Below are 26,092 nucleotides of genomic sequence, written 5' to 3' on the forward strand. Positions count from 1 at the left end.
TAATAGAAAGTGGATGCCCAGATATTTTAAGTAACTTGCCTAAGTCATTTTCAAAGTCAGGATTTGAACCCAATTCCTCTGGAAGTAAATCCAGTGAATTTTTCATGGCACCAAGAAGCCTCCTATTGAGTATCAGTTTCTTCAGAATGATTCATTTTCTTTAGAATCTTCTAGTTCAATTAGCTTCTCAAAGGTCTGGCAAATTTTTCTGACAGACTCTCAGATAAATTGAAAGGTGTTCCTTTCAGGTGCTAAACCAAAATCCAGTCTAATTCAAGCCATATAGATAAGATTCTTCTTCTTCTCAGTCAAAAATCAGAAAGAGTCTTGTTCCTTGGTTAATCCCAGAAAGGTAAAACTACTCTTGCACATTCATAGGAACCAAGGAGCAAACCAACAAACTAGTTGAGCATGGGATAGGGGGTAGCAGGGATGGGGTTGTAAAGAGGAGGAGAGAAGAGATCACATCTGTACCCAGCAAGGATTATAGAAAGAATTCCTGACAGCAGTTTTCATTTTACTGAGCACTATGAATGTTTCTCATTAAGTTTAACTGCTGTTTATCCTGGCTATTAGAGTCAGAAAGGGAAAGAGTTAGATTTTTAAGAGAAATCCCACAGGAAAGAAAAACATGAAAGCAGGTACCCAGAGGTGAAAACTCTTTATTTTCCTGAAAGTATTTATCCCAAATTGAACTCTGAATATTTGCATGTCTCCATGACCAGAGCAGGAAGAAAGCCAAAAGATCAAAGAGTTTTCCATTAATGTCATACCAGGCTGTGGGCAGTGCCAATGTAATCAGCTGTTTGACCTTTGTGAAGAGATTTCCTGGGCAGGGATTGACCACCAGGTCAAACATTGCATCTGGACTTGTTATTAAATGGACCAGATGGCATGAGTGGGTGTTTGTATCAGTGTACTCCCCCCCGCTACATTTCATTCTAGGCTGCTTCCAGAGAGCTGTCCAAGTATCCAAGTTCTTGGATGTAAGAGAACATGATCACAACTATGTGATCCCATTTCATTAATGACCTCTGATAATATCAAGCTCCAAGGTCTAAACATGATAGCCACCTCCAAACACCCTAAACAGATCCAGTGAATAACATAAGTGTAGTGTGGGCAGGAAAGTGGGAGGCAGATTCAGCTGGCAGCTGTCTACCATCCCAGCTCCACCCACCTCAAGCCATCTACTTCCAGTCACTCTTTGGAGATTTTGCTCAGGAGAGTAAACTATAGCAAGTTGTCCTATCTGTTGCATCCTAGAAATGTTCTGTTCTCCTTCACCTCACAAGAGTGGCTTAACAATGAATGGTTTTCTGGGCATTACAAAGAGAGATAACTATGGAATAGAGAAAGGGTAAAAAGGATTTAGAGAATAGTAGGAACAATTATAAAGTTTAGTTTTCTAGAGAGTTTATTGGACTTGGTGAAATTCAATAACTCTAGTGTTATATCTTTTCTTCACTTATAATTTGCTTATTTCCATGTCTATACTTTAACTAGAACCACTTCTTTCATCTTAAAATGCCCACCTTGGGATTAGAATGTCTTCCTCTCCATTAATTCTTATTCCCCCTCTCTTTAAAAGAGCTGAATTTAACCTTTTCTGACCTTTTAGATCTTGACTACTCGACCTTCTGTGCTTATGTATATAGTTCTGGCCTCTTCATTTATATGTGAATTTGAGTCACTTTTAATGAGTTTATATTCTGATTACCCTAACTAATTTTTAAGCTATTCAAGAGAAAGGATCATATTTTAATCCTTATTCCCACATATCTGAATAGCCTCTAAATAACAGTGAACAATCCTACCTAGAAGGCAAAAACCCTGGGATTAAAATATAACTTGTAACAAATTACTGCTTTTTTGAACCACATTTCGCTCATAAATAAAATGAGCAGCTTAGCCTTTCTAGAGTATCTTTCAGTTCTGACACAGACCATTGTTTTATGGAAGTTCCTCTATGTAAGTTATTCCATTTTTTTGGATCTGTCTAGAGATGGGCAATAATAGGAAACAAAAAAATTTTCTTACTTCCTTCTTTTCTTCCTTCTCTCCTTCTTTCCTTCCTTCCTTCCTCCTTCCCTCCCTCCCTCCCTTCCCCACCCTCTTTCTTTTCTTTCTTTTTCTTTCTTTCTTTCTTTCTTTCTTTCTTTCTTTCTTTCTTTCTTTCTTTCTTTCTTTCTTTCTTTCTTTCTTTCTTTCTTTCTTTCTTTCTTTCTTTCTTTCTTTCTTTCTTTTCTTTTCTTTTCTTTTTCTTCCTGTCTTCTTTCCTTCCTTCCTTTCTTCTTTCTCTTTCTTTTATCCTTCCTTTTTTTTAATATTTTCTTTTTTTTAATTTTTAGCTTAACAAACACCCAATAAAATGAGTATTAATTTATACAGTTCCTGACACATGGTACAATGAATAGAGTTCAAGGTCTGAAGTCAAGAAGACATATCTTATCTTCATGAGTTTAAATCTGGCCTCAGACACTTACTAGCTGTGTGACCTTGGGCAAGTCATTTAACCCTGCTTGCCTCAATTTCCTCATTTGTAAAATGAGCTGGAAAAGGAAAAGGCAAACCACTCCATTATCTTTTCCAAGAAAACCCCAAATGGGGTCATGAAGAATCAGACACAACTGAAAAATCACTAAACAACAAAAACCCAACACATAGTGAGGTGTTTAGTAAATCTTTATTTATTGACATTGGAAAATAGATGAAGAGGATGTATTGACTATTTTAGAAGCAATCACTCTTTTGAGCTAATCAAAGGAGAAGATACTTTTATTTAAATGAGGAGAAGGCATGAAATTGAAAAACAGCTTCTAGGTACTAAGTGATTATATAGACCAATCAATTCTTTGTGTAGTATAATATATTAAAAAGCCACTTTTTAAAAATTCTGACCCTGCTGCTTTCTACTACCTGGATGTATAAATTTGATAAGCCACTCCGACTCTGTGGAACTCATTTTCCTTTTTCTGTAAAATAAAGAGATTGGACTAAATGATCCCTAAGATCTTTGCAGTTCAAAATACTATGACTAGAGTCAACAGTAGTATATGAGGAGAGCTAAGAAACAGCCACATGGTGAGCTCTTAACACATGAAGTTTTATTTTAGAGTTATGTCTGAATCACTAGGGAAAATCTTGAAGTACACAATGAGCTCTCTAATAAATCTGGCTTAGTGTTTCACAGCTCTAGGGTAAAATCCACATAAATATTTTTCAAACAAAAGACTTTGTTTCTTATAAAGCAGAGATCCCCAGGGTCTATTGATAGGCTGTGAAGCTTTACCTGGCACATTTCCAAACTAGTTACAACCACATCAGTCCTGGGATGCCTCCCCACAGCAGTGTGCTTTCACAGGGAAGTGCTGCAATGTCTATATCACTCCTTGCTAGTTTACTCCCATAGCACTCTTTCTCACTCCTAGATCACAAGGATTCCAGAACATGAAAAGGGGCTCTCCCTCAGAAGCCCTGCAATACAGGGATGAATTCTGGGTATCTTTTTTTCCCCCTAACTCTCCACAATCCTCCTGGAACCTTTCTAGCAAGGAAAGTCAACACTGTTGCCAGCAGCAACCAGTCATTCTCAGACAGCAAATTCCAGTGTTACCCTTGCTCACAGAGAGGTGGGAAACTAGAAGTCTCCCTTATGTAGTAAATCTTCTGACCAGGGATGGGGATGGGAGATGAAAGGGTCTTGGTACTTAATTACTATCCAGATTTTCTTTTCCCATTAGAGTCAGGTGAGTTAAAAAAATTTTCAGGTCCTTTTGAAAATACATTGTATAGTTGAATGAGAGTGTCCCATTTGCATATTTGAAATCAATTTATATTTTCAATATGTCATTAATTCAGGATGTTCAAATAATGACAATTAACTAGGAGAGACTTGATTGCTCTGATAAATACAATGATACAAGGCAATTCCAAAGGACTCATGAATTCCAAAAAGAGGACTGATGAACTCTGCATGCAAAATGAAGAATTTTCTCACTTTATTTATTTTTCTTGGGGTTGTTAAAAATATGACTAATATGGAAATATTTTGCATGATTCCGCATGCATAATTGACATATTTCTTGCTTTCTCAATGGGCAGAGGAATGGACAGGAGGGAAAGAGAGAATTTGGAACTCAAAATTAAAAAAAAAAAAGAATGTTTAAAATGATTTTTATTAAGATAGATAGATAGACAGACAGACAGACATCTTCCAAGATATCCCATTTCATTTGGGACAGCTCTTATTTCTATGGGCATTTTCTCTATATTGAACTAAATTGAAACAAAGCAGATTTATCTAATCCTTCTTCCACATGATAATCACTTAACAATTTAAAGATAGTAATAATGTTCCTCTGAAACCAGAGCATCTTGATCTGAATCTTTTTTTAATATTTTATTTGTCCCCAATTATATATTAAAAGAATTTTTAACATTCTTAAAGTTTTGAGTTCCAACTTCTATTTATTTCTCTGTCCTTCTTCCCCCTCTCAATTCCCTGAGATAGTAAGCAATCTGATATGCTATACTCATAAAAATTTCCATTTTAGTCATTTTTACAAGAAGACTCAAAAATGAAAAAGAAAGTTAAAAATAGCATGCTGCAATCTGAATTCACACAATTCTCTGAAGTCAGATAGCATGTTTCATCCCTAATCCTTTGGATTGCCTTGAATCATTTTATTTCTGGGAATAGCTAAGTCATTCATAGTTGATCTTTCTTATAATATTGCTGTTATTGTAGACAGCATCCTCCTGGTTCTTCTTATTTTACTCTGTTATCTGTTATCTTTACACTGTTACTCTGTATCAGTTCATGTAAGTTTATCCATATTTTTCTGAAATTATTCTGCTTGTCATTTCTTATAGTACAATAATATTCCATCCCAATTATATACCAGAGCTTGTTTAGCCATTCTCCAAATAGAGGATATCTCTTCAATTTCCAGGTATTAGTCACCACAAAAAAGAGCTGCTATAAAGGTCCTTTAAAAAAAGGTCATTTTCCTTTCTTTAAAATGTCTTTGAGATATGATCTGTGAACTTTTAAAACATTTTTAGAATTGCATTTTAATGATTGGTTTCCTTTGTAATTTTATAGATGTATTTTATGCATTTAAAAACATTATTCTGAGAAGCAGTCTCTAGGTTTCACTAACTTACCAAAGAAGTCCATGAAATTAAAAGATTAAAAACTCCTGCCATAAAATATTTTCTGTTCATTAAACAATCCCTGTTCCTTCAATTCATCCTTATAGAGCATGTTTTTCACTTTTCACTCTCCTCTAGTATCAATCTAGGTTATCAATGTCTTTCCTAATCTGTTCACAAGAGTGTTCATAATATTCCTGAAGTGACTATTGTTTCCCTAATTTTGAATATTAAAAATATTTAATATAGAATGCCACTTAATACAAGAAAACACTAGATTTTTTTGATTACCATATCATACTATTAATGTATATTTCATTTTCAGTACCCTAAAATCCTTTGCCTTTTTCATGTGAATTTGTGTATCATTTCTCTTTTATTGCAATTAGTATTTGGATATCATCTAATTGACCTCACATTTATTTGTATCAACTTTCATCTTTTTGGATTTGGCTCAGCTTGCAATGTTTTTTTTAAGATCCTGATCCTATTATCCATCAAGTTAACCAATCTTTTCAGCTTTCAGTCATATGCATATTTGATCAATATTCTATGTCTTCATTCAAGGCACTGACTTAAATGAAAAAGACAGATTTCAAGAACAAATGACACAACATTATATATTTTTCTCCACTTTCATACTGGACTACTCCTACACCCTTTCTCTTATCCTCTTCTTTTCTTATTTCACTATTGAGCAAGTTATATTTTTACACACAATTGAATGTGTATATTTATTCTTTCTTCTCAGAAACACTTCAGATAAAAGTAAGGTTCAAGAATACTCCTGCTATCACCCAATTTCCCCTCTTATAAAAGGCATGCAAGAAAGATGCCTCTTCCATTTGAGAAAATTTTCCCTATGCTATTTCTCCCTTCCCCCCCCACCCGGTGCATCCCTCTCTCTCCCCTTCATTATTTTGGTGATGATTTCCACATAATTAACTCATACCCAAGCTTTTTTTTAAAATCTCATTTCTCATTTGTTTTTTTCTGCTTTTTAAGGTGTTGTTTTCTTCAGTGAACTTTTATGCCTCTTTTACCATTAGGCCAATTCTGTTTGTTAATATATTTTCTTCAGTATTTTTGGTACCTCTTCTACCAAGTTGTTAATCTTCTTTTCATAATTTTCTTGCATCCCTCTAATTTCTATTTCCATTTTTTTTCTTCTACTACTCTTTATCTTCTTTAATGCTTCCAGGAATTCTTGTTGGTCTTGTATCCAATTAGCATTTTTCTTTGAGGTTTTTGTTTGTAGATGTTTTCACATTGTTTTCTCTGAGTTTCTGTCATGATCTTCCCTTCTATTGTAGTAGCTCTTTAAGGTCAAATTCTTTTTTGTCCTTTATCCATTTTTCCAGTCTGTTTATTGACTTTGAATTTCATGTTAAAGTTGGACTTTGCTCATCTGGATTGGGTGGGTACTCTCCCAAGCTTCAGACTTTTGTGATGCTACTTTCAGACCTAGTTCTGGGAGTTTGCAAGTTTTCAGTGCTTCCCAAGGTGATATGATACTGCAAGACGTATGATCACTGCTCTCCTGCTCGGTCCTCTATTCTTTACCCAGAAAGAGCCCTTAGTCCCTTGCAGCTATACATATAAGCACTCTCTTTGCCTCAGAATTGTGACCCTGCTCTGTTGGAACCAACCCCCCAGTGCTCCATTCTGTCCTAGAATTGAAATCCAGAACTTGTATGACCAATAGAGCTGGGAGTCAACACCAGCTGCACCCAGTGCCAGAAAAAAAAATCCTTTCTAACCTTTTTCTGATCAATTATTCAATCCTCTTACCAACTCCCATCTGAGAGCTTTTGATGCTGCTTTTACTGTTGTTGTATTCATGTGTGGGATCTGAACAGACCTTTATGCTGACTTTACAGATTGTTCCTGCCTACCTCTTAAGTTTTCTTAGGCCAGAAAAATATCTCACTGCAATATTTTGTTGGCTTAACCACTCCAAAATTTAATTTGAATTTTTATTTTAAAGTTATTTGGAGGAGAATGTTGGGAGAGTTCAGTAGGGTGGCTACCCCTAATTTGCCATCTTGAATTCCAATTCTAGTTTCATCATTATAGTTTACTGTTTCCACTGATGCCTTGCCCTCCCTACTCAGCTTAGTACAAAGCTTTTTGAGTGACTGAGGCCAAAACAATTTATCATCTGGTAGACAGTTTTTCAATGATTAGCATCTTAATATTGCTTGGGCTGGTCTTTGAACAAGAAACACACTACACTGTCTATTGCCAGGCGTACACTTCAAGCCTTTCCCATTGTTTAGGACTGACCAGCATTCATGTTCTATTGTATAGTCTCTGAGCCCTTAGACTTACCTCAGAAGACACCCTTTAATAATCCATTCTAATATCTTTTTCCACTGTTAAGCTCTTCACTAGCTGTAATTTAAAGGCTCAAGCTTCTCCCCCTCTTCTTGAAAATCAACAAAAAAGTTTTCCCTTCTCCATTCATGTAATATCTCTCCCATTTTCTATGATACTTCACTTCATTCCTTCTCACATCTGTCAAATATGTCAAATATGGAAGCCATATATGTGCCTTTTACAAATAATCTTTCCCTCAAATTATCTCCAATTTGTCCTGCATGTATTTTGACTTATACATAGTTATTTCCATGATTAATTAGATCTGAGTTCCTTGAGGGAAGAACTGTTTTTACCTTTCTCTGTATCCACCACGCTTATCACAGCATACATAGTAGATGCTTAATAAATGTTTGTTGACTTGATTTAAAAGATTCAGAGATCATTCATTTTACAGATGAAAAAAATATGATCCAATAATTGGTAGGACTGAAATGTAGAGTCAAAGATGACATTTTTTCAACTATCCCATCCTTGGGATACTATCCACCTCCTTGACCAGATGCTCCCTGACTAAATGATTTCTAAGGCCATTTTCAGAATTAATATTCTATAAAAGGTGGGATTCCAAAGTATTATTGTTTTGTTTGGGTGTTTTTCAGCTGTGTACAATTCATTTGGGGTTTTCTTGGCAAAGATATTAAGAGTAGTTTGCCATTTCCTTCTCTAGCTTATTTGACAAATGAGGCAAACTGAGTTAAGTGACTTGCCCAGGGTCGCATAGCTAATAAATGTCTGAAGGCAGATTTGAACTCAGGAATATGAGTTTTTCTGATTACTACACCACCTAGTAGACCAGATAACTTCTATAAACAGGTAAAGGCCTATAGAATATCAATTATATATCACTGAAGACTGTCTAGTTCATCAGAGCTGTATACTATTGAAGGATCAAATCTCAACTTCCTCTATTTGAACTAAATGTTCTGTGTGTGGGAGTGCGGTTAGCAGATACAGCTATTTCCTTGCTTGAATAGTAAGAACGTATTTTAAAAGAATAAATCAGATGAAAGCTACTTAAATTAATTAAGCCTGAATGCTCATTACCAACAAGACTAGAACTTTCCCTTTTGATATTGGCAGTGTCAAGTCACAACTAGAAAAGAAAGAAACAAATCAAAGAAGGAGGAGGAAGAGAAAGAAGAACAAAAGAAGAATAAGGGGAGGAAGAAGAGGATGAGGAGGAGGAGGAAGAATTGAATAATTAAAAAAGAAGAGAAGGAGGTACAATGGCAGTAGGTACAGAAGATTCCTTACATGCTTACTCCAACACTAAGTATTTTTGAATTCTTTTATTTATTTATTTTTTGCTGAGGCAATTAGGGTTAAGTGACTTGTCCAGGGTCACACAGCTAAGAAGTGTTAAGTGTCTGAGGCTAGATTTGCACTTAGGTCCTCCTAACTTCAAAGCTGGTGCTCTCTCCACTGCACCACCTAGCTGCCCCATATTTCTGAGCTGTTAAGATTTTACACAAGTTCATACCTTGTAAGCCAACATTTTTTGGCAACTGAATAAGCATCCACCAACTGAGGAGAATAATAGCTAAACTAAAAATTGCTCTTCTCTCTTCTCTTCTCCCTCCCTCCCTCCCTCCCTCCCTCCCTCCCTCCCTCCCTCCCTCCCTCCCTCCCTCCCTCCCTCCCTCCCTCCCTCCCTCCCTCCCTCTCTCTCTCTCTCTCTCTCTCTCTCTCTCTCTCTCTCTCTCTCTCTCTCTCTCTCTCTCTCTCTCTCTCTCCCCCTCCAGATACTTGTAAGAGGCTAAACTCAGCCAGGGATTAGAGAAAGGAAGGAAACAGATTCTGGTATGTCAAACAAATAGGACTCCTTCTCATTGCTGATCTTTGATGTGTTTGCTTTTCTTTTGGAAACAAAGCTTCTTGTGTTTTTTTTTCTTCTTCTTTCTTTTTGTTTGCAGGTAACACCCACACATATCCTTCACTGCTGGCAGAGATGCTCAGTGAGATAGCTGTTGGAGTTCATGCTACCCATTTTCATCTTTTTGTGTCATCATCACCATGAAAAACCACAATGATAGGAAAACAAAGCTGTTTGCAGCCCTTCTATTTCAACTGACATTTCCACACAACTCTCACAATTGAAGCAACAGAGGGAGTAGAGTTTTTGAACATCTCGCCTAGCTCTGTCTAGGGGGCACAGGGAGAGGTAGATCAATCCCTTCTGCCAAATCTTTCAGAGAGATTTTTTGTCCCCACTGCATATTGCAAGGTCATAACAAGTAAATGGCACGAAGAACTAAATTTTTGAAAGAAGTCCTCTGGCCCCAGTTAGGCTAGAACAAAAAAGCCAGATCAGCTGGAAGGAGCTGATATATTCAGGGGGGTCATCCAAATAATATCTTGATAGTATCCAAAAATTTTGGACACTGCAAATGTGGTTGAGTAAGCATTCCCAAAGTCAACATTATGCCCTGGACAGTAGCCTGGATTTCTGTGTGCCAAGAACGAGGGAACCTTCTAAGTGAAGCAATTCATTTGTCTCAGGGGGCAAGGTTCATACTAAGGGGATGGTTGTGAAATTCATAGATGCAGAACTTTCCTTATCACCTGTCTAAAGGAAAAAGGCTGTTATGTACTGAACAAAGTACTGAAGAAAAGGCTGGGCACTTGGAGGCAGAGCTAGCTAACAGGGGAGCTTTATTTTGATTGGGAGGAAGGGGACCTCTTGAAGGAAGTTCTAAGGAAACCAGCTTGACCCTAAAATGATATTATTAGAATGAAGAAGCCAAAGCCACTGGAACAACAGGTACAATGGCTAAATGAAAACCCAGAATTTGGAGCCAAAAAGATCTAAGGCTGAATCCCATTATGGGACCCAGACAAATAACTTAAGATAGTTTCCTCATCTTTAAAATGAGATTGGTGCAATAAATAAAAGCCCTGGGTTTACAGAGTCTGGAGGACTTGAATTCAAAATCCTCTCATGTTTGCAAGGTGATCCAAGACAACTTAGTTAAATCTCTCTCTGCCTCAGTCTCCCCATCAGTAAAAGAAAGGTGATAGACTCCTTTACTTTCTACCTCTAAATCTATGATGCTATGAAAGTCAAAAATGAAGAGGAAGCAAAACTCTGGTTACATAAAATGCTTAATATTAATAAATATTATTATCCAAGTTAAAAGACAAAACTGTTTACTACTAACAGCCTTTTAAACTAATTGCTTTAGAGGAATTACTTTGTGGGAATGGGGCAGGGTGAAGCAGGGTATTGTTTGGATATTTGTGCCTGTTGTTTCAAAACGGAATGGCTTCATAAATCACAAAATAAAACAACACACAAATTGAAATTGTTAGCAACTTTTAATGTGGTAGGAGGTCCCCGCTGTGAGACTGCTGCTACTTCTAGTTCTCTGACCCACCCTTCATTTTTGTTTCCCTTCCAGACTCATTAGCTGGGGGAAAAAAATTAGAATAAAACAGTATATTTTGCATCTTGCATTTTCAAACTGCACTATCTTTGTCACATGTAAGAAAGGTTCCTTGCTGGGAATTCCCACAATAAATGGGAATGGGTAGAAGGGAAGGTACTTTAAAATAAGACAATTTGAGAAACCGGATTCCACTTTTAGTTTGAGCTTTAAACTAGCACAAATTCTTTCAAATTCCTGTTTTCTTTTCTTTTTTAAAAGTGATTAGCAGAGAGATATCCAATGATACTATAAGGTAATATACAGGATTGTTCAAATTCTGTATGAAGATTCCCTCTCTGCTTATGGTTGAGCACGTATGTTACTCAGGCCTGTGGGAGCTCCATGTTTTGAGATGCTGTGATATACTGCTTCCCATCCTGTGTAACAGAACCAAAGACTTTCAGCTTTAGGAGATGATGAAACAATCCCTTTATTAACCACTAAGTTGTAGAAACAGTCAATAAACTATGTGGATTTTCAGAAAGGGAATGATGCCAACATTGAATTCTCTCTCTTTCTTCAACTCTGGGGATAGTTCTCTTTCATTACAATATGACAAGTGGGAGGGAAAACAGCCTGCCCTGAATTAAGCTGCAATGCTACCAGGAGCATATGGCAACTAAATCCCATGCCCTGCCAAGGGTTGTTCCCTGGTTTGGGGATACCTCTCTCTGGTGTGTTGAGAAGAATGGGTACAGAGGGGAATAGTCCTGATTTGGGGTAAACAAGTTAAGGATAACCTAGATGGAAACATCCAGAATTGAAGGCAACCTTGGGAGTTAAAAAAGTTTCACAGATCTAGGTCCTTTGGTCAAATCTGACTGACAGAGGGAGGAATAATATGCAGCAGCTTTGTCCTTGGAACAGATAAACACTAATTGGAGTGTAAACCCAATCTCAAGGTCAATTTGCCAGATATGAGGTTCAGTTCCTCAAAAAGCTTTATTTTCTGGATGGGATTAACTTTGCAATGGAGAGATGAAAAAGATAGAAAAAGAAAGAAAAGGAGAGAGAGAAGAAAGGAGAGACAGAGGAGGTAGAGGGAGGGAAGAAAAGAAAGAGAGAAAAATGGAAGAAAGAAAGGAGGGAGAGAAAACATGAGAGAGATCTTAGACTAGTTATGTACATTCACATATGTGTGTACATATTTGCGTATATCTGAGAATTACCTACATGAAGATGATAGAGAAGATCATTGCATCAATGAGAACTAATACAATCATCAAGTGAGATAGTAAAAAGGGGAAAAAGAAAAGGATGAAGGAATAGAATTTTGAAAACCACCTAATTGTTGGGAACCAACAAAGAGTTTGAGTAAGAATTTTATGATACTATCGGAGGAAAACCAAAAAAGAATAGTATCATGGAACCTTAGAAAGGAGAGAATACCCAGGAGGAGAAGGTGATTGATAGTAGCAAGTGTCAGAGAGATTTCAAGACAGAAAAAGGACTCAAATTGGCAAATAAGACATTCTCTGGAACTTTGAAAAGTGAAGATTCAACTGAATGGGGAGAGACCAGAAACTTGACTCAAGAGTTTTCATCTCCTAATGCCAATTCCTGATTATCCAAAGCTCAATTATCTGATTTAAGGATAATAAGGATATTTTTCTTCTTTATTCTATATTGCTACTCACAATGAATTTTCTTTTTGTTAGACTACATAAGGGAAAAATCAAAAAGCATCATCATAGACTGTCTTTTTCTGCTTAGGGTCATAGCTTTGGACATAAAAGAGACTTAAGAAATCACTAAGCTCTTATTTTATAATGATAAATGACACTATATTACAATATATTGTATAATAATGTGAGCATTACATTTCCTCTTTTACAAGCAGTCCTGGACTTTCACACATACAACTTATAATCATCCCACACAGATCATGAATTTCTGTATCAATCATCACTGTCAACACCACAGGGATTCCCCCTACCATGAGGCCAATGTGAAACAACTGATTTTACAGAACTTGGGGGTTTAGAAGCTATAGGGGAAAGGGTCTTGCATTTATTCTGATGGCCTGAGGACAAATCTTGGTTCTACTTCTTACTATCAATATAACTTTGGATAATTCACCATTTCCCTGGGCTTTGATTTCCTCATCTATAAAAATAAGAGAGTTGGTTTAGATTTGGGCTTCTTAAACTTTTTCCACTCATGACCCCTTTTCACCCAAGAAATTTTTACATGACCCTGGCATATAAGAGGCATAATCAAACATTTGCTAATAATAAATCATAGCTTTTGACCCCCCACATTCAATTATGAGGTACTATATGGAGTCCCGAATCACAGTTTAAGAAGCTGGGATTTAAGAAAGGACAAAGTTGTGGAAAGTAAGAAAAGCAAGCAAAACCAGCCAGTTGACATCTGGTCTCCTGAACAAAACATGTCTTCTTCAGCATTGTCAAAAATTTATTTTATTCCATCATTCATGGATTTCTACCAAATAGAAACTCAGTTAGATGAGCTGAAATCCTCTTTAAAAAATAATTAGGGACAGCTAGAGGGTGCAGTGGATAAAACACCAGCCCTGAAGTCAGAAGGACCTGAGTTCAAATCTAGTCTCAGACACTTAACACTTCCTAGCTATGTGACCCTGGGCAAGTCACCTAACCCCAATTACTTCAGGGAAAAAAAAATTAAAACCTATGTAATAGTTAAAGAGTCATCAGACTCTTTCTGTAATATGGGTTTACTTTGTTCTACTTTTGGAAGGCCAGGTTTGTTATATTCCCCATTCTCTCCCTAATACCCCAGGTTGTCCAGTAGGTTGGGGAGAATGGAAGACTCTTCTACTCTTCCATTGACTATAGCCCCCACTGATTGTGTTCTTCCAATATTTTAAGGCTGCAATCACCTCAGTTCCATTTAACAATTATATTAACTTTTGCAAAGGGATCTTTGCTTTAAGGTATTAAAAAAAAAAAAAAAAAAAAAAAAAAGACAACATTCCCCAAACACCTAGAGGATATAGTCTTCCCTAGACCACTTCAGTCTCTGGTAAGGGGAGAGAGATTAAGTTCATGTTTTAACTCAATTCCTATATAGTATTGGTTACACTTCAAATCTAAAGTCCTCCTTCTCTCCCACCCACCCCACCACCACCAGTAGTTCAGGAGCCTGCTGTTGGGCTGGCTACAATTCCAGTCATAATTCCTGTGGTCCCCATGACTTGAGTTTCCAGATTCAGAACTTTATTCCATGTACTGAGACCTAAAAAAGACAAATGAAATGGATCCAAATCACAAACTCATTTCTTAGAACCACATGACATAAAGGAAAAGGAAATTAGCCCTCAAATGCTTCTCCATTTATTACTAGGTGTTTCCAGTTTTACCTCTGCATACAGTAAATGGCTGGGAAAGAAAGCCACCATGCTTTAGTCATGAATAATTCAAGATCCTGCAATTTTGGTTAGCAAATAGAAGGTACATGGGATCAACCACACTGTTGTAGAATGTCCATTGTAGAATGTCTATCCAGTCCCAGTCCTCCTGTCTTCAGAAACAGGTCCCTAGTATCTCCTCCATGACTGCCTCCATCACAGATAATTCAGCCATGTTCCAAAATGTTACACCCAAATTAAAATGAATTAATTCAATCATTTTATTTTTCTCCTAATAATTAAATTGTAATTGAGAATTTTGAGGTAAAGGGGAATGGAAAATCAGGAAGGAAAGAAAGTACATAATTCAGGGGCATGTAGTGCTTGAAGAGATTTTTATTGTTGAGTACTTTCAGTTCTGTCTGATTATTTGTGAAGCTATATGGAGTTTTCTTGACAAAGATACTGAAGTGGTTTGCCATTTCCTTCTCTAGATCATTTGACAGAGGAGGAAATTGAAGCAAGCAGGGTTAAGTGACTTGTTCAGGGTCACACAGCTAATAAATATCTGAGAGTCTGATTTGAATTTATAAAGATGAGTCTTCCTGATTCCAAGCCCAGTGCTTTAGCTGCAATATTTTGAAGAATAATAGGGAGCTAATATGTGTGTTTCCATGAGGGATTTTAATAAATATCTATATTAGGAAGTTAGAGAGGAGTGCAAAAAAGGAGGAAGTAGTACACCAACAGAAAACTTCACAGGTTTTTTATCTGAAATACTAGATTCAAGAAATAAGGGGAAAGGAGAAGGAGACAAGCATTTGTTAAGTGCCTACTATATGCTAGACGCTGTACTAAGATATTATTTCATTTTTGACATTTAATCCTTACAACAACCCCTGTGAGATGGGTGAACTATTATATTACCATTTTATAGTTAAGAAAATTGAGACAAGTGACTTGCCCAGGAAAGAATGTCTCTTCCTCCTCCTTCCTAAGCTACTAGACTTCCTTACTCTAAATCAAAGGTTCTTAAACTACAGGTCACAACTCCATTGGGGTTTACATAACTAAATGTGGAGATTATGAAATTATGATTTATTATCAATAAATATTTGCTTTTATATGCCTATTTTACATACCTATATACTCAGGGTCAGAGTAAAAAGTTGAAAAAGTATTAGAAGCTCTGCTCTAAGGAATCAGATCTTAAGTTAATATTTCTTGGTGCTATAATCTACCTATGTTACAGATAAAATAGATTTTGTGGGCTGGCCCTATAAACCTGATCTATATTTATAATATAGTTTCTATGAAGATTTTATTAAGCATTGACATGGCATTATGTATCTGAAATCCAAAAGAATTGAGTTTCAATTCTGGCTCAGATTAGCTGTTGCAAACTGACCCGAAGAAATATCACTTATCTCTTTGCTCATTTTCCTTATCTCTAAAAGGACTGGAGTTTTTCCTTTTCCTTTACAAGAGGATGTTTTATTTTTATAAAGAAATTATCTGTTTCTTGAGAGTAATATTCCTTCTCTTGAGAAAAAGCTCCACTCACCATTTGTTAGAGGTTCCATCTTTATATACAAAGGATCACAGTATGTCAGTGAAGAAGGTATCTCAGAGCAAGGATATGCTGGAGTTGGCTCTGATCAGCTTCTGGGAACTAATGGTTAAAAATTCCATTTGGGTATTCACACTACGGAAATTAGCAAATGCTATAAATAAGGAGTTGGTTTATGGTCCTGTTGAATGTCTAGACTTAGGAAAATGATAGAGAAAATGTTAATAGTGCATAAAATGATCTGTATAAATACAGATCCATCATAAAAGTGTGTTATATATTTTCTGTATCTCAGTTTCTTTATCTGTACAATGAGCTGGAGATAGGAAACAGGAAACCACTCCACCATCTTTACAAAGAAAATCCCCAATGGGATCATGAAGAGTTGGATAAAAACAGAAACAATTATAGAAAGCAAAAATACATTTTCTGGGACCCAGTTGTTAAGCCTTTATCAGAGCCTATTATTAAACCTTTACCAGGTTGATACATCCAATATATCTTTAATGATACCCCTAAAAAAAAAAAAACTTTTAAGATTGTGTAGTTGATTTAAAATAAATCCAATCATTTGTCCAAATAATGGCACTTTAAACCATTTCTTTTCTTTCCCAGGGTAAACACCCATTACTATCAACCAATTCCCATATGATATAAACTCAAGATATTTTACCATGTTGAGAGTAGGAATTGCTTTTTTCTTTGTATTTATTTCCACAGCACTGAGCACAGTATCTAGCACATAACAAAAGCTTAATAAATGCTAGGTAATTAATTGATCCTGGTTTAACACTTTTCAGGTTATTAGTTTTCTCCAAAACTCACAACTGGACCTAGTTTCCTAGTATCCAGGGCAGAGTACTGTGGGATTCTTACTTCTTTGCTAGTCCTTAACACTACAGAGCCTTTAACTGCAGTCTAATATTACATTGGCCTCTAAATTGGCATATCACACATTCTCAAATGTTTTTCAGACAAGACAAAATCTAGGTGCTACTCATTTTGTAACTGTGAAGTTGATTTTTTTAACCAAAGTGATTATTTATCCATAATAAATTTCATCTCTTACCTTTTATGAGATACCTCAAATTTCTTATACCTTTCATCTCAAAGTTTCATCTCAAAAGGTAAGAGATCCTTTTATCCCCAAATGGTCAAAATATAATAAATTATAATATTTTTATGATCAAAGTTAGCAGCTCTTGGAATTTTTTTTGCCTTCATGATATGTATGGCCTTAAATCATGATTTATCACATTGTTGTTGAATTCTTTTCTTTGTGAAAACTCATAGTGAAAATGGACTTCCTCATGCAATATGTCTGTTTTAGTCCTGTTTATGGTAAGTAAGAAAATCTCAAGTGTGAGTCATCTTGAGTAAACCTTTTCCAGTCATGAAAAAGTGGAAAGAATTGATCTTTGGTCATAAACAGTAGTATTTTTCTACCCATGCCCTTTTGAAAATGTCTCCAGCTGAATGGCTTACAAATGCAGTTTGGTAGCTTGGGCTGAAGAGCTCAGTGTGCCAAAATGCTGGTAATGGGTCTTTCTTGCCAACATAAATTCAACTGTCCTTTGCAGTTCAAGGTTAATGGGTGTTGATCTACTTGAGCTTAATTGAATTAATGGAATAGAAACATTACAAATTCCATTAATTTTATTCTAAATTTAGATCTAAATTTCCCTCCCCTCATCACAAGTTTAAAATGAATACTCTCCATATATTGAGAAGCAAAAAAAATTCCCTGTGTTTTTATTAACCCACAAGGGATTTCAAGAAATGAGAGCATGGTAAGAGCTCCTTACATCATTTTTCTTACATTTTAATGTGTGTTATGCAGTAATACACATTATGGATTAGTACATCATCTTTTAAGGGTGTTATTCTTTCTCTTCCTCATTTCAGGATGTAAGGCAATCCTTGAGTTATTTTTCCCAGTTCATGTGTTTTATAAAGTCCATAATTTAGCAAAATGCATCACACTCATTAGTAGCTCATAACACTGATGAGGTCGTGGAGTCAATAGTAGTCTGTCCATTAGCAAACCAAGAGTACATCACAGATTCATCAGAGATGGAGGCAGAAAAAAATGTCCATTGTCATTGCAGAATTCTTTCTGTAACATCTCTTATTTACTTAGTCCAATCTCATTGGAGGTGATAAATGTCTGGAAAATTCCTCCCTCTGTTTCCACTGATGTCCAGGAACTGATAATGGGGCTAGTTCAGCACACCAATTCTGAGTCTGTAACCAGACACAGACATGAAATCACCTAAACAGGTTGTGTTTCATTGGGGTATCTTTTAATCCAATGGTAGCTGATCTCTCCAGGACTGAGTTCTCAGGGCTGGGTAATGAGGCTCTTACTTTCATAGCATTGCTTTTCATATCTCTCTCTATTCCCAGAAGATGCATTTAAGCAGATTCCTCTCATCCATGTGGAATGATAACATAATTTTTCACAGTATTTCATTTCTCCAAGATGCTTCATCTTTCAGATTTCCATAAAAATATTACAAAAACAACTGTCTGAACCTGAAATCCATAATGAATGCAGACCTTTTTCGGATCTTATTGACAGTAAAGAGCACTCTCTTTGGGACATCTGATGCCTATCTCTAAACTCAGTCCCTCCCCAAAACCCACCTTATTATTTTCATCTCATAATGAAATCACATAACTATTCTCAGAGTCCAACAAAACAAAATTTCCCTATACAACCTTACCCCTATATAATTTGATGGAGAACAGATAGTTTTGATTTTTGTTGTGATATATTAACATAAGTATGTTGAAATATGAAAAATAACCCTTCCAGCATCGTAGAACCAATTCTTCTAAACTAAAACATTAACCATGACAATATTAAATATAAAGTTATGATTTCTACTTGAGCAGAACATGATTAAAACAAAAAAAATTTCAAAGTATTAAATTCCCTCATTCAAAAGGGACCTTTCCATTCTTGCACTTACACATTTATTAGGTTGAGGCAGATCTTATATTCATTTAGGTTAGTGCAAGGATGAAGGAAATAGAATAAAACCAATCTTTTCTTGACAAATTGGGGGATTAGACATATAAACCACATAAAAATCCATTTGACTTGGGTTCCTCCAACACTATCAGGCCAGGTAATTCAGGTCAAGGTTGAACATGAATGATAAGCTTGTTAAAACTGAACTTGCCTATTCCTGAAAAAAAAAATGTTTTGGGAATCCCTATTTCATAACATTATAAAATGATCTTAAATACTTGGGTTATTCTCTGTATGAAAGAGGCATGGGTGGCCTGCAAAAGGTCAAATATAACCGGCTAGTGATGGGAGGTGATCACTTCCTATCCAGACAAATAGGGTTGAGGAGATGTAGGGGTGTTAGCCGGCTTGCTTCTGGATAGGCGTCTGTGTCAGGATCGATAGGCAGCATAGTCCCTAGTTGGGGCATAAGGCTGATAATGTTTTTTGGTTGGTCCTGGTCTCCGAGGAGTCATGTTCATGTAGTCACTATGGAGAATTCTGTTCTTTTTGCTCTTCAACTGCAAGGAAAAAATGGAAAGTCAGAAGGGTTCTCAATCGACTTTTCAAAAAATATGAAACATCAAAAATTTATCTTTGTGAAAACTGGTTAGGGTATTACCTATGAGACAAAGATGTCTACCAATTATCCTTGAGAGTATTACACACAAGGAAACTTTGGAAAGAAAGTGGGCAGCAGGCTGAAATATTTTGTCTCAATAACAAATATTGAAGACTATGTCTAGCTATGGGAATTTTTAGAAGCCACCTCTCTGACGCCTGCCACGAGGGTATTTCCTCACAACAATGTCCACTGATGATTCATTTGTTTTGTACGCTATTTGCTACTCCTCCACTAAAATTCTGTTCTGATGCCTCATTCTGATGTGTAGGTGACTAGTTTTGAGAGATGTTATTCAAACTCAAGTTCTGGAAAACTGAAAAAGTTATGAATATATCTATATGCCTCCTATTCATGAACCAGGCCAAGAGTGCTTAAAATTTAGTGATAGCATTTTGGTCTATTTAGATATGACAAAACCTTTAAAATATTTTTTAAATTTTTGAAATTAAGTACAAAAAGAAATTGCATTTCTGTATATACCACAGAACACAGAAGGAAGATCCCATATGAAATCATGGATCCACTTGCCCAGTAGGAGATAACCCATCCATCAGTTCACTTTAGTGAGTCTGAGCAGTAGAGACCAACTTCCCTATATTACTTTGCAAAGTGTTTTGTCAATCTCAAAGTTTATAAATTACTACAATTAATTGTATTATTGCTATTACTTTTAATCTAGACCTGTGAATTAATTGATATGAGGAACCAGTAAAATTCCTTCTACCTAGGTGTCTGTGCATGCTTTGCAGTTTTTAATCTTTGCCCAAGGCTACACAGCTAGTTTGTGTAGGAGATTCACACTGAACCCAGATTCTGAGGCTAACTGTCTATCCCTTGCACAATGCTGCCTATCATTATATATTAGGACTAGGAAGTAATAATGGCATCTCTACATTATAGACTTTGTTTATATTGTGGAGGCCATTTGCATTTATTTGTTTATAACAAGCTTCCAAACAATCTAAGTATACCAATAAACCAGTATATGTACACACACACACACACACACACACACATATATGTATATATATATATATATATATATATATATATATATATATATATATACACACACACACATATATATATATACATATTAAGTATGTCCTTTTACTATATATACTAGATATTTAGATAGATAGATAAAAGAATACTGGTATACTTAGTATAGCAGGTAAAAATCCTACTAACAGTATCTTTATTATATTTAAAAACCATTAAGGATTAATGTGTGAAAGGCACTAGACTTTAATACTTCAAAAAATCAATTCATCTCGCCTTTAAGCCTTTGAGAGATCATTTTCAATAGTGTGGAAAAGACTTTATAAGGGATTAAGGAGTGAGTGATTAATGAAAGAGCAAAGGCTTCAAGTCATGGATTACATGACATTGCTCTCTTCTGTTTTTGCTCCTATTATCATCATAATTATCCCTTATCATCACCTATCTCCTACCTGCTAAAATAAGTAGCCCCTAAAATTTAGTCCTGGATTCTCTCAACAGAGAGAGGCTCTTGATGATCTTATGTACAAAAAGAAAGAACATTTCTGTATATACCACAGAACACAGAACATATGAAATTATGGATGTACTTACCTAGTTTTAGTTTAGTTTTAGTGAGTCTAAGCTGTAAGCAGAGACCAAATTCCCTATCCTGCAAAATGATCTTATCACTTCTTATGGGATTAATTATCATCTCTATTCAGATCAAACCTATATCTATTCACCCAACCCTAATCTCTCTCTATTACCTTCATTACCAACTGCCTTATAGATAGTTCATTGAATGTCCTGTTGATATCTCAAACTCAACTTGTACAAACCAGAACTCATTAGTTTTCCCTCTAAACCATTCCTTCTCCAAATGCTTCTATTTAAAATAATTATTAGGTTTTTTTAAACAAATCTATTTTCTCTCCCTCTAACTCCTCTATATCTGCTCAGATTAAGAGCCTGAGGTTCATCTCCCTCGGTTCTAAAGTCTTCCCTCAGCATCTCTTAAATGTTCTCTTTCCTCTGATTGCACTACTAAAACCCCAAATAGTGCCCAGACTATTTTAATAAGTCTCTAATTTGTTGCTCTATTTTTAGCCTTCCACCTTTCCAATCAATCTTCTACTAAAAGTTTCTAAGGTAAAGATCTGACCATGTTTCTCTACTGAAAAACCTTCAGTGGCTGTAGGATAAGATGCGAACTCTTTAATCTGACTTTTAAAGATCCATAGACTGCCTCCAAGCTATCGTTCTGGTTTTATTTAACATTTCTTCTTTCCATGTAAGCTATTATCTATATCCTCTATCCAACATCCCATCTCCTTCCTCTATCCATTTACTCCAAAGCCAGAATAACTTTCTCTTCATCTCAGCATTTCTAAATGCTTATTATCCTCCAAGGTTCAACTCAGGTGTTACTTTTTCTTCAAAGCCTTCTCTTGTCCACCCAGACTACCATTCTCTCCTTTCTCAGACTTATTACCTTTTATTTATTTCTGTGTGACTTCCAGTAAAATATAAGCTTCTAATTGCCCATGTTTAACCTATATTGGATTACTTGCTATCTAGAGAAGAGGTAGATGGGGAGGAAGGGAGGGAGGAAAATATGGAACACAAGGTTTTGCAAAGGTGAATATTGAAAACTATCTTTGAAAGTATTTTTAAAAATAAAAAGCTATTTTAAAAATAAAAATTAATAAGCTTCATTTTAGTGGGGCTCTATTTTGATTTTATAAGGATAAAATGAATCTGGAATAGTGTATTGCACAAAGCAGGCTCTTAATAAATGATTGTTGAATCAATATATGGATGAATGAATGGAGTATAAACTATTCTTTGGAGAAGTTTGACTATAATTCTCTAATCCTTCAGAGGTCTATAATTTCCTTGTTGTGGGTGCCACTTCTACCAACACAGAATGAAACCCATCTACAATTTAATAGATAGTCTTCAAGAGTTTCTATGGACAAAATAATTCACTATCCTGCGGTCAACTTGGCAAAAGGCCTTATTGAATTTAGTTATGTTAGTCCTTGGACAATAGACATAAAATCCATCTCAACTTCCTTACAGTGAACTTAGGAAGTGAGGTTACAGTCTCCTGAGACCCTTCTTAGTTCTAGGACAACTTCTCATTTGTCCCTTCTATTTTAGGGCTCCAGGGATAGGCCCATCTGTTCTCTTTGCCGTCAGAACTCATAATCCTTCTGGGACCCACTTTAGAACAAACCTAGGATAAAGGGGAATTTTCCCCTACTTTTCTGTCCCATGAGGTTTCATAAGAGTTTTTATTGTTAGAAACAAGAGGAAAACCAGCATAAATTTTAAAAAAATAGAAAAAGAAAGTTGCCAAGTTACAGAAAGACTTAAAAGTGATAGTTTATCCCAGGCATCAATGGAACGTGAAAGGGATTGGGCCTGATCCTTCTTATTTCTATATTCTATCACCAATTTCTTTTTCTGTTTCAGTCTAAAATTTTATCCATGCTCAACCCTTCTTTATTCTTAATGGATTAGTGAATAAGCGTCACCAAACCTCTCAAACATTAAAAACCCAGAGGGTAAAATACGTAACAGTCAGTGTTACATGATGTGTTCACAAAGACTCAAATAAATAACTTATATGATAGCGATGTATTCTAAAGAGGAAAATCTAGATTATTTGGTCAGAGTTTAATATCTGTCTGCTTCATTTAGAAGATTAGCATGGGTTATAAACCAAGGGAATAAGAGATGTGAAGGGATTTTTGAGGATGGAATAGACATTCTTAAACCTGGGGTTCATAGAGATCATTATCGATCACAAAATAGAAGATTTTGATTACATCAAACTAAAAAGTTTCTGTACAAACAATACTAATGCAAACAAGATTAGAAGGGAAGTAACAAATTGGGAAAATATTTTTTAAAGTTAAAGGTTCTGACAAAGGTCTCATTTCCAAAATATATAGAGAACTGACCCTAATTTATAAGAAATCAAACCATTCTCTAATTGATAAATGGTCAAGGGATATGAACAGACAATTCTCAGATGATGAAATTGAAACTATATCCACTCATATGAAAGAGTGTTCCAAATCACTACTGATCAGAGAAATGCAAATTAAGACAACTCTGAGATACCACTACACACCTGTCAGATTGGCTAAGATGACAGGAACAAATAATAATGAATGTTGCAGGGGCTGTGGGAAAACTGGGACACTGATACATTGTTGGTGGAGTTGTGAAAGAATCCAGCCATTCTGGAGAGCGATTTGGAACTATGCCCAAAAAGTTATCAAACTGTGCATACCCTTTGACCCAGCATTGCTGTTATTAGGATTATATCCCAAAGAAATACTAAAGATGGGAAAGAGACCTGTATGTGCCAAAATGTTTGTGGCAGCCCTTTTCATAGTGGCTAGAAACTGGAAGATGAATGGATGTCCATCAATTGGAGAATGGTTGGGTAAATTATGGTATATGAAGGTTATGGAATATTATTGCTCTGTAAGAAATGACCAGCAGGAGGAATACAGAGAGGCTTGGAGAGACTTACATCAACTGATGCTGAGTGAAATGAATAGAACCAGAAGATAGCTGTACACTTCAATGCTGTATGAAGATGGTATTCTGATGGAAGTGGATATCTTCAACATAAAGAAGATCCAACTCACTTCCAGTTGATCAATGATGGACAGAAACAACTACACCCAGAGAAGGAACACTGGGAAGTGAATGTAAATTGTTAGCACTACTGTCTATCTACCCAGGTTACTTAAACCTTCGGAATCTAATACTTAATGTGCAACAAGAAAATGGTATCTACACACACATATATTGTATCTGGGTTATATTGTAACATATGTAAAATGTATGGGATTGCTTGTCATCAAGGAGAGGGAGTAGAGGGAGGGAGGGGATAATTTGGAAAAATGAATACAAGGGATAATATTATAAAAAAAAATTACTCATGCATATATACTGTGAAAAAAATTATAAATAAAAAAACCTGGGGTTCATATTTTGATAATTGCATTTCAATGTAATTGGTTTCCAAGGGCATTTAGTTGGTGTAGTAGATAGAGCATCAGCCCTGAAGTCAGGAGAACCTAAGTTCAAATCTGGTCTCAGACACTTAACATTTCCTGGTTGTGTGACCCAGGGCAAGTCACTTAACCCCAATTGCCCCAGCAAAATATATATAATAAAAATGCCTATATATAAATATATATGTATATAATTTGTTTCCTTTGTAATTCAATTTTTATTGTATGTATTTTAAAATGTTATTATGAGAAGGAATCCATAGGCCTTGTCAGACATGCCAAAAAAAAAAAAAAAAAAAAGGCTTAGAATCTCAGGTAGAGGATATTTGACCATGTTTACAGGTTGAAAGGAAAGAGTCAGTAAAGTATAAGGAGCAAGAGAGAGAAGAGATAATTGAGATGGCATAAAGTCCCTAGCAAATAAGAGAGGATGACGAAGAACATGGATAGAGATTCTTCTTGGAAAATAAAAGAGATGTATCTGAGAATCATGGTATCTCAGAATAGTTAAAAACCTCAGAAGTCAAATCCAATTCATCCCTGAATCAAAACTGCCCTCTAAAACATCCCTTACAATCAGTCATGAAATTCCACTTGAAGACTTCCAAGGGTGGGAAGCTCATTCAAAGCAGCCCATTTCTCTCTCAGACAGCTCTAATTATTCTGAAGATTCTTCCTTATATTGTCTCAGAATCTGCTGCTTTGTGACTGCTATCCATTATTGCTCATTACTCTGTCCTGTGGGGTCAAACCAATTCATTAAATATGAGTTCCTCCTCAACTCCATCTCAAAATTCTTCTATTACCTTCTTCCTTCCTGCTTTGTATACCAAGGAGAATGATATACATTATAGAACAAAACTGATTGCCAGGGAATTGAAAATTAATAGAAATAAAAAAATGGTAAGGGGCCACTGAGCTACTTGGAGGTCATGTGAATGGATCTATGCCATGTAATATGGATGCTCTCTGGATCTGTTCCCCAAAACTTCTTGCAGATTATCTACTCACATTTCAGAGTTCAAGTCCTCGTCCACAGAAGGAGGAAGTATAATCAGACTGTAGGGTCATTAATTTCCTTGGAACATGCACACAAGCAACCAGATGCAATTAATAGAGTTTATAGTCTTCTGAATCATTCCCCACCCTCAAAAGGCAGACAAAAGACACATAAAGTATATGCCTATGGGCATACAGGAAGTTTTGACATTTTTATGACTACACATTTCATAGTCTTGCTAATAAAAACCAACCTTTTATTCTCTCTGCCTTTACCTCCTTGTTTGATGGTTACCATCAGTGCAAAGGCAAAAGCATATGTGCAATCAGGATTTTGCATGACATTTATACTGGGTATTGTTCTTTCAGCAAACATATATTAAGCACCTGCTATCTCTAAAGTATGATGGATGTAGTTAAGTCATGGTTCTCTGACTACATATTCCAGTCAACAAAGTTTGCTTTTTCTTGGGTTTATTTACTAGGGAGAAGAATAAATAAATTCAGAAAGAATATACTTTTTCCAAAGCAAACAAAAATGTATCAATAAGAATTCTGCCCAA

At 35.8% G+C, this 26,092-nt stretch overlaps 1 protein-coding gene across 1 annotated transcript in view; it reads right to left on the bottom strand.

The window, feature by feature from the left end:
- Nucleotides 1-17,601: 17,601 nt before the first annotated feature.
- Nucleotides 17,602-26,092, bottom strand: part of CD28 (CD28 molecule) — a 33,393-nt gene continuing 24,902 nt past the window's right edge. Inside the window, exon 4 of the mRNA XM_074298962.1 lies at nt 17,602-19,402. Within this exon, the coding sequence (XP_074155063.1) occupies nt 19,274-19,402 (129 nt within the window). The 3' untranslated portion in view covers nt 17,602-19,273. The remainder of the gene's footprint in view (nt 19,403-26,092) is intronic.

Source organism: Sminthopsis crassicaudata, chromosome 3, assembly GCF_048593235.1.
Source record: "Sminthopsis crassicaudata isolate SCR6 chromosome 3, ASM4859323v1, whole genome shotgun sequence".
NCBI classification, from domain to species: Eukaryota; Metazoa; Chordata; class Mammalia; order Dasyuromorphia; family Dasyuridae; genus Sminthopsis; species Sminthopsis crassicaudata.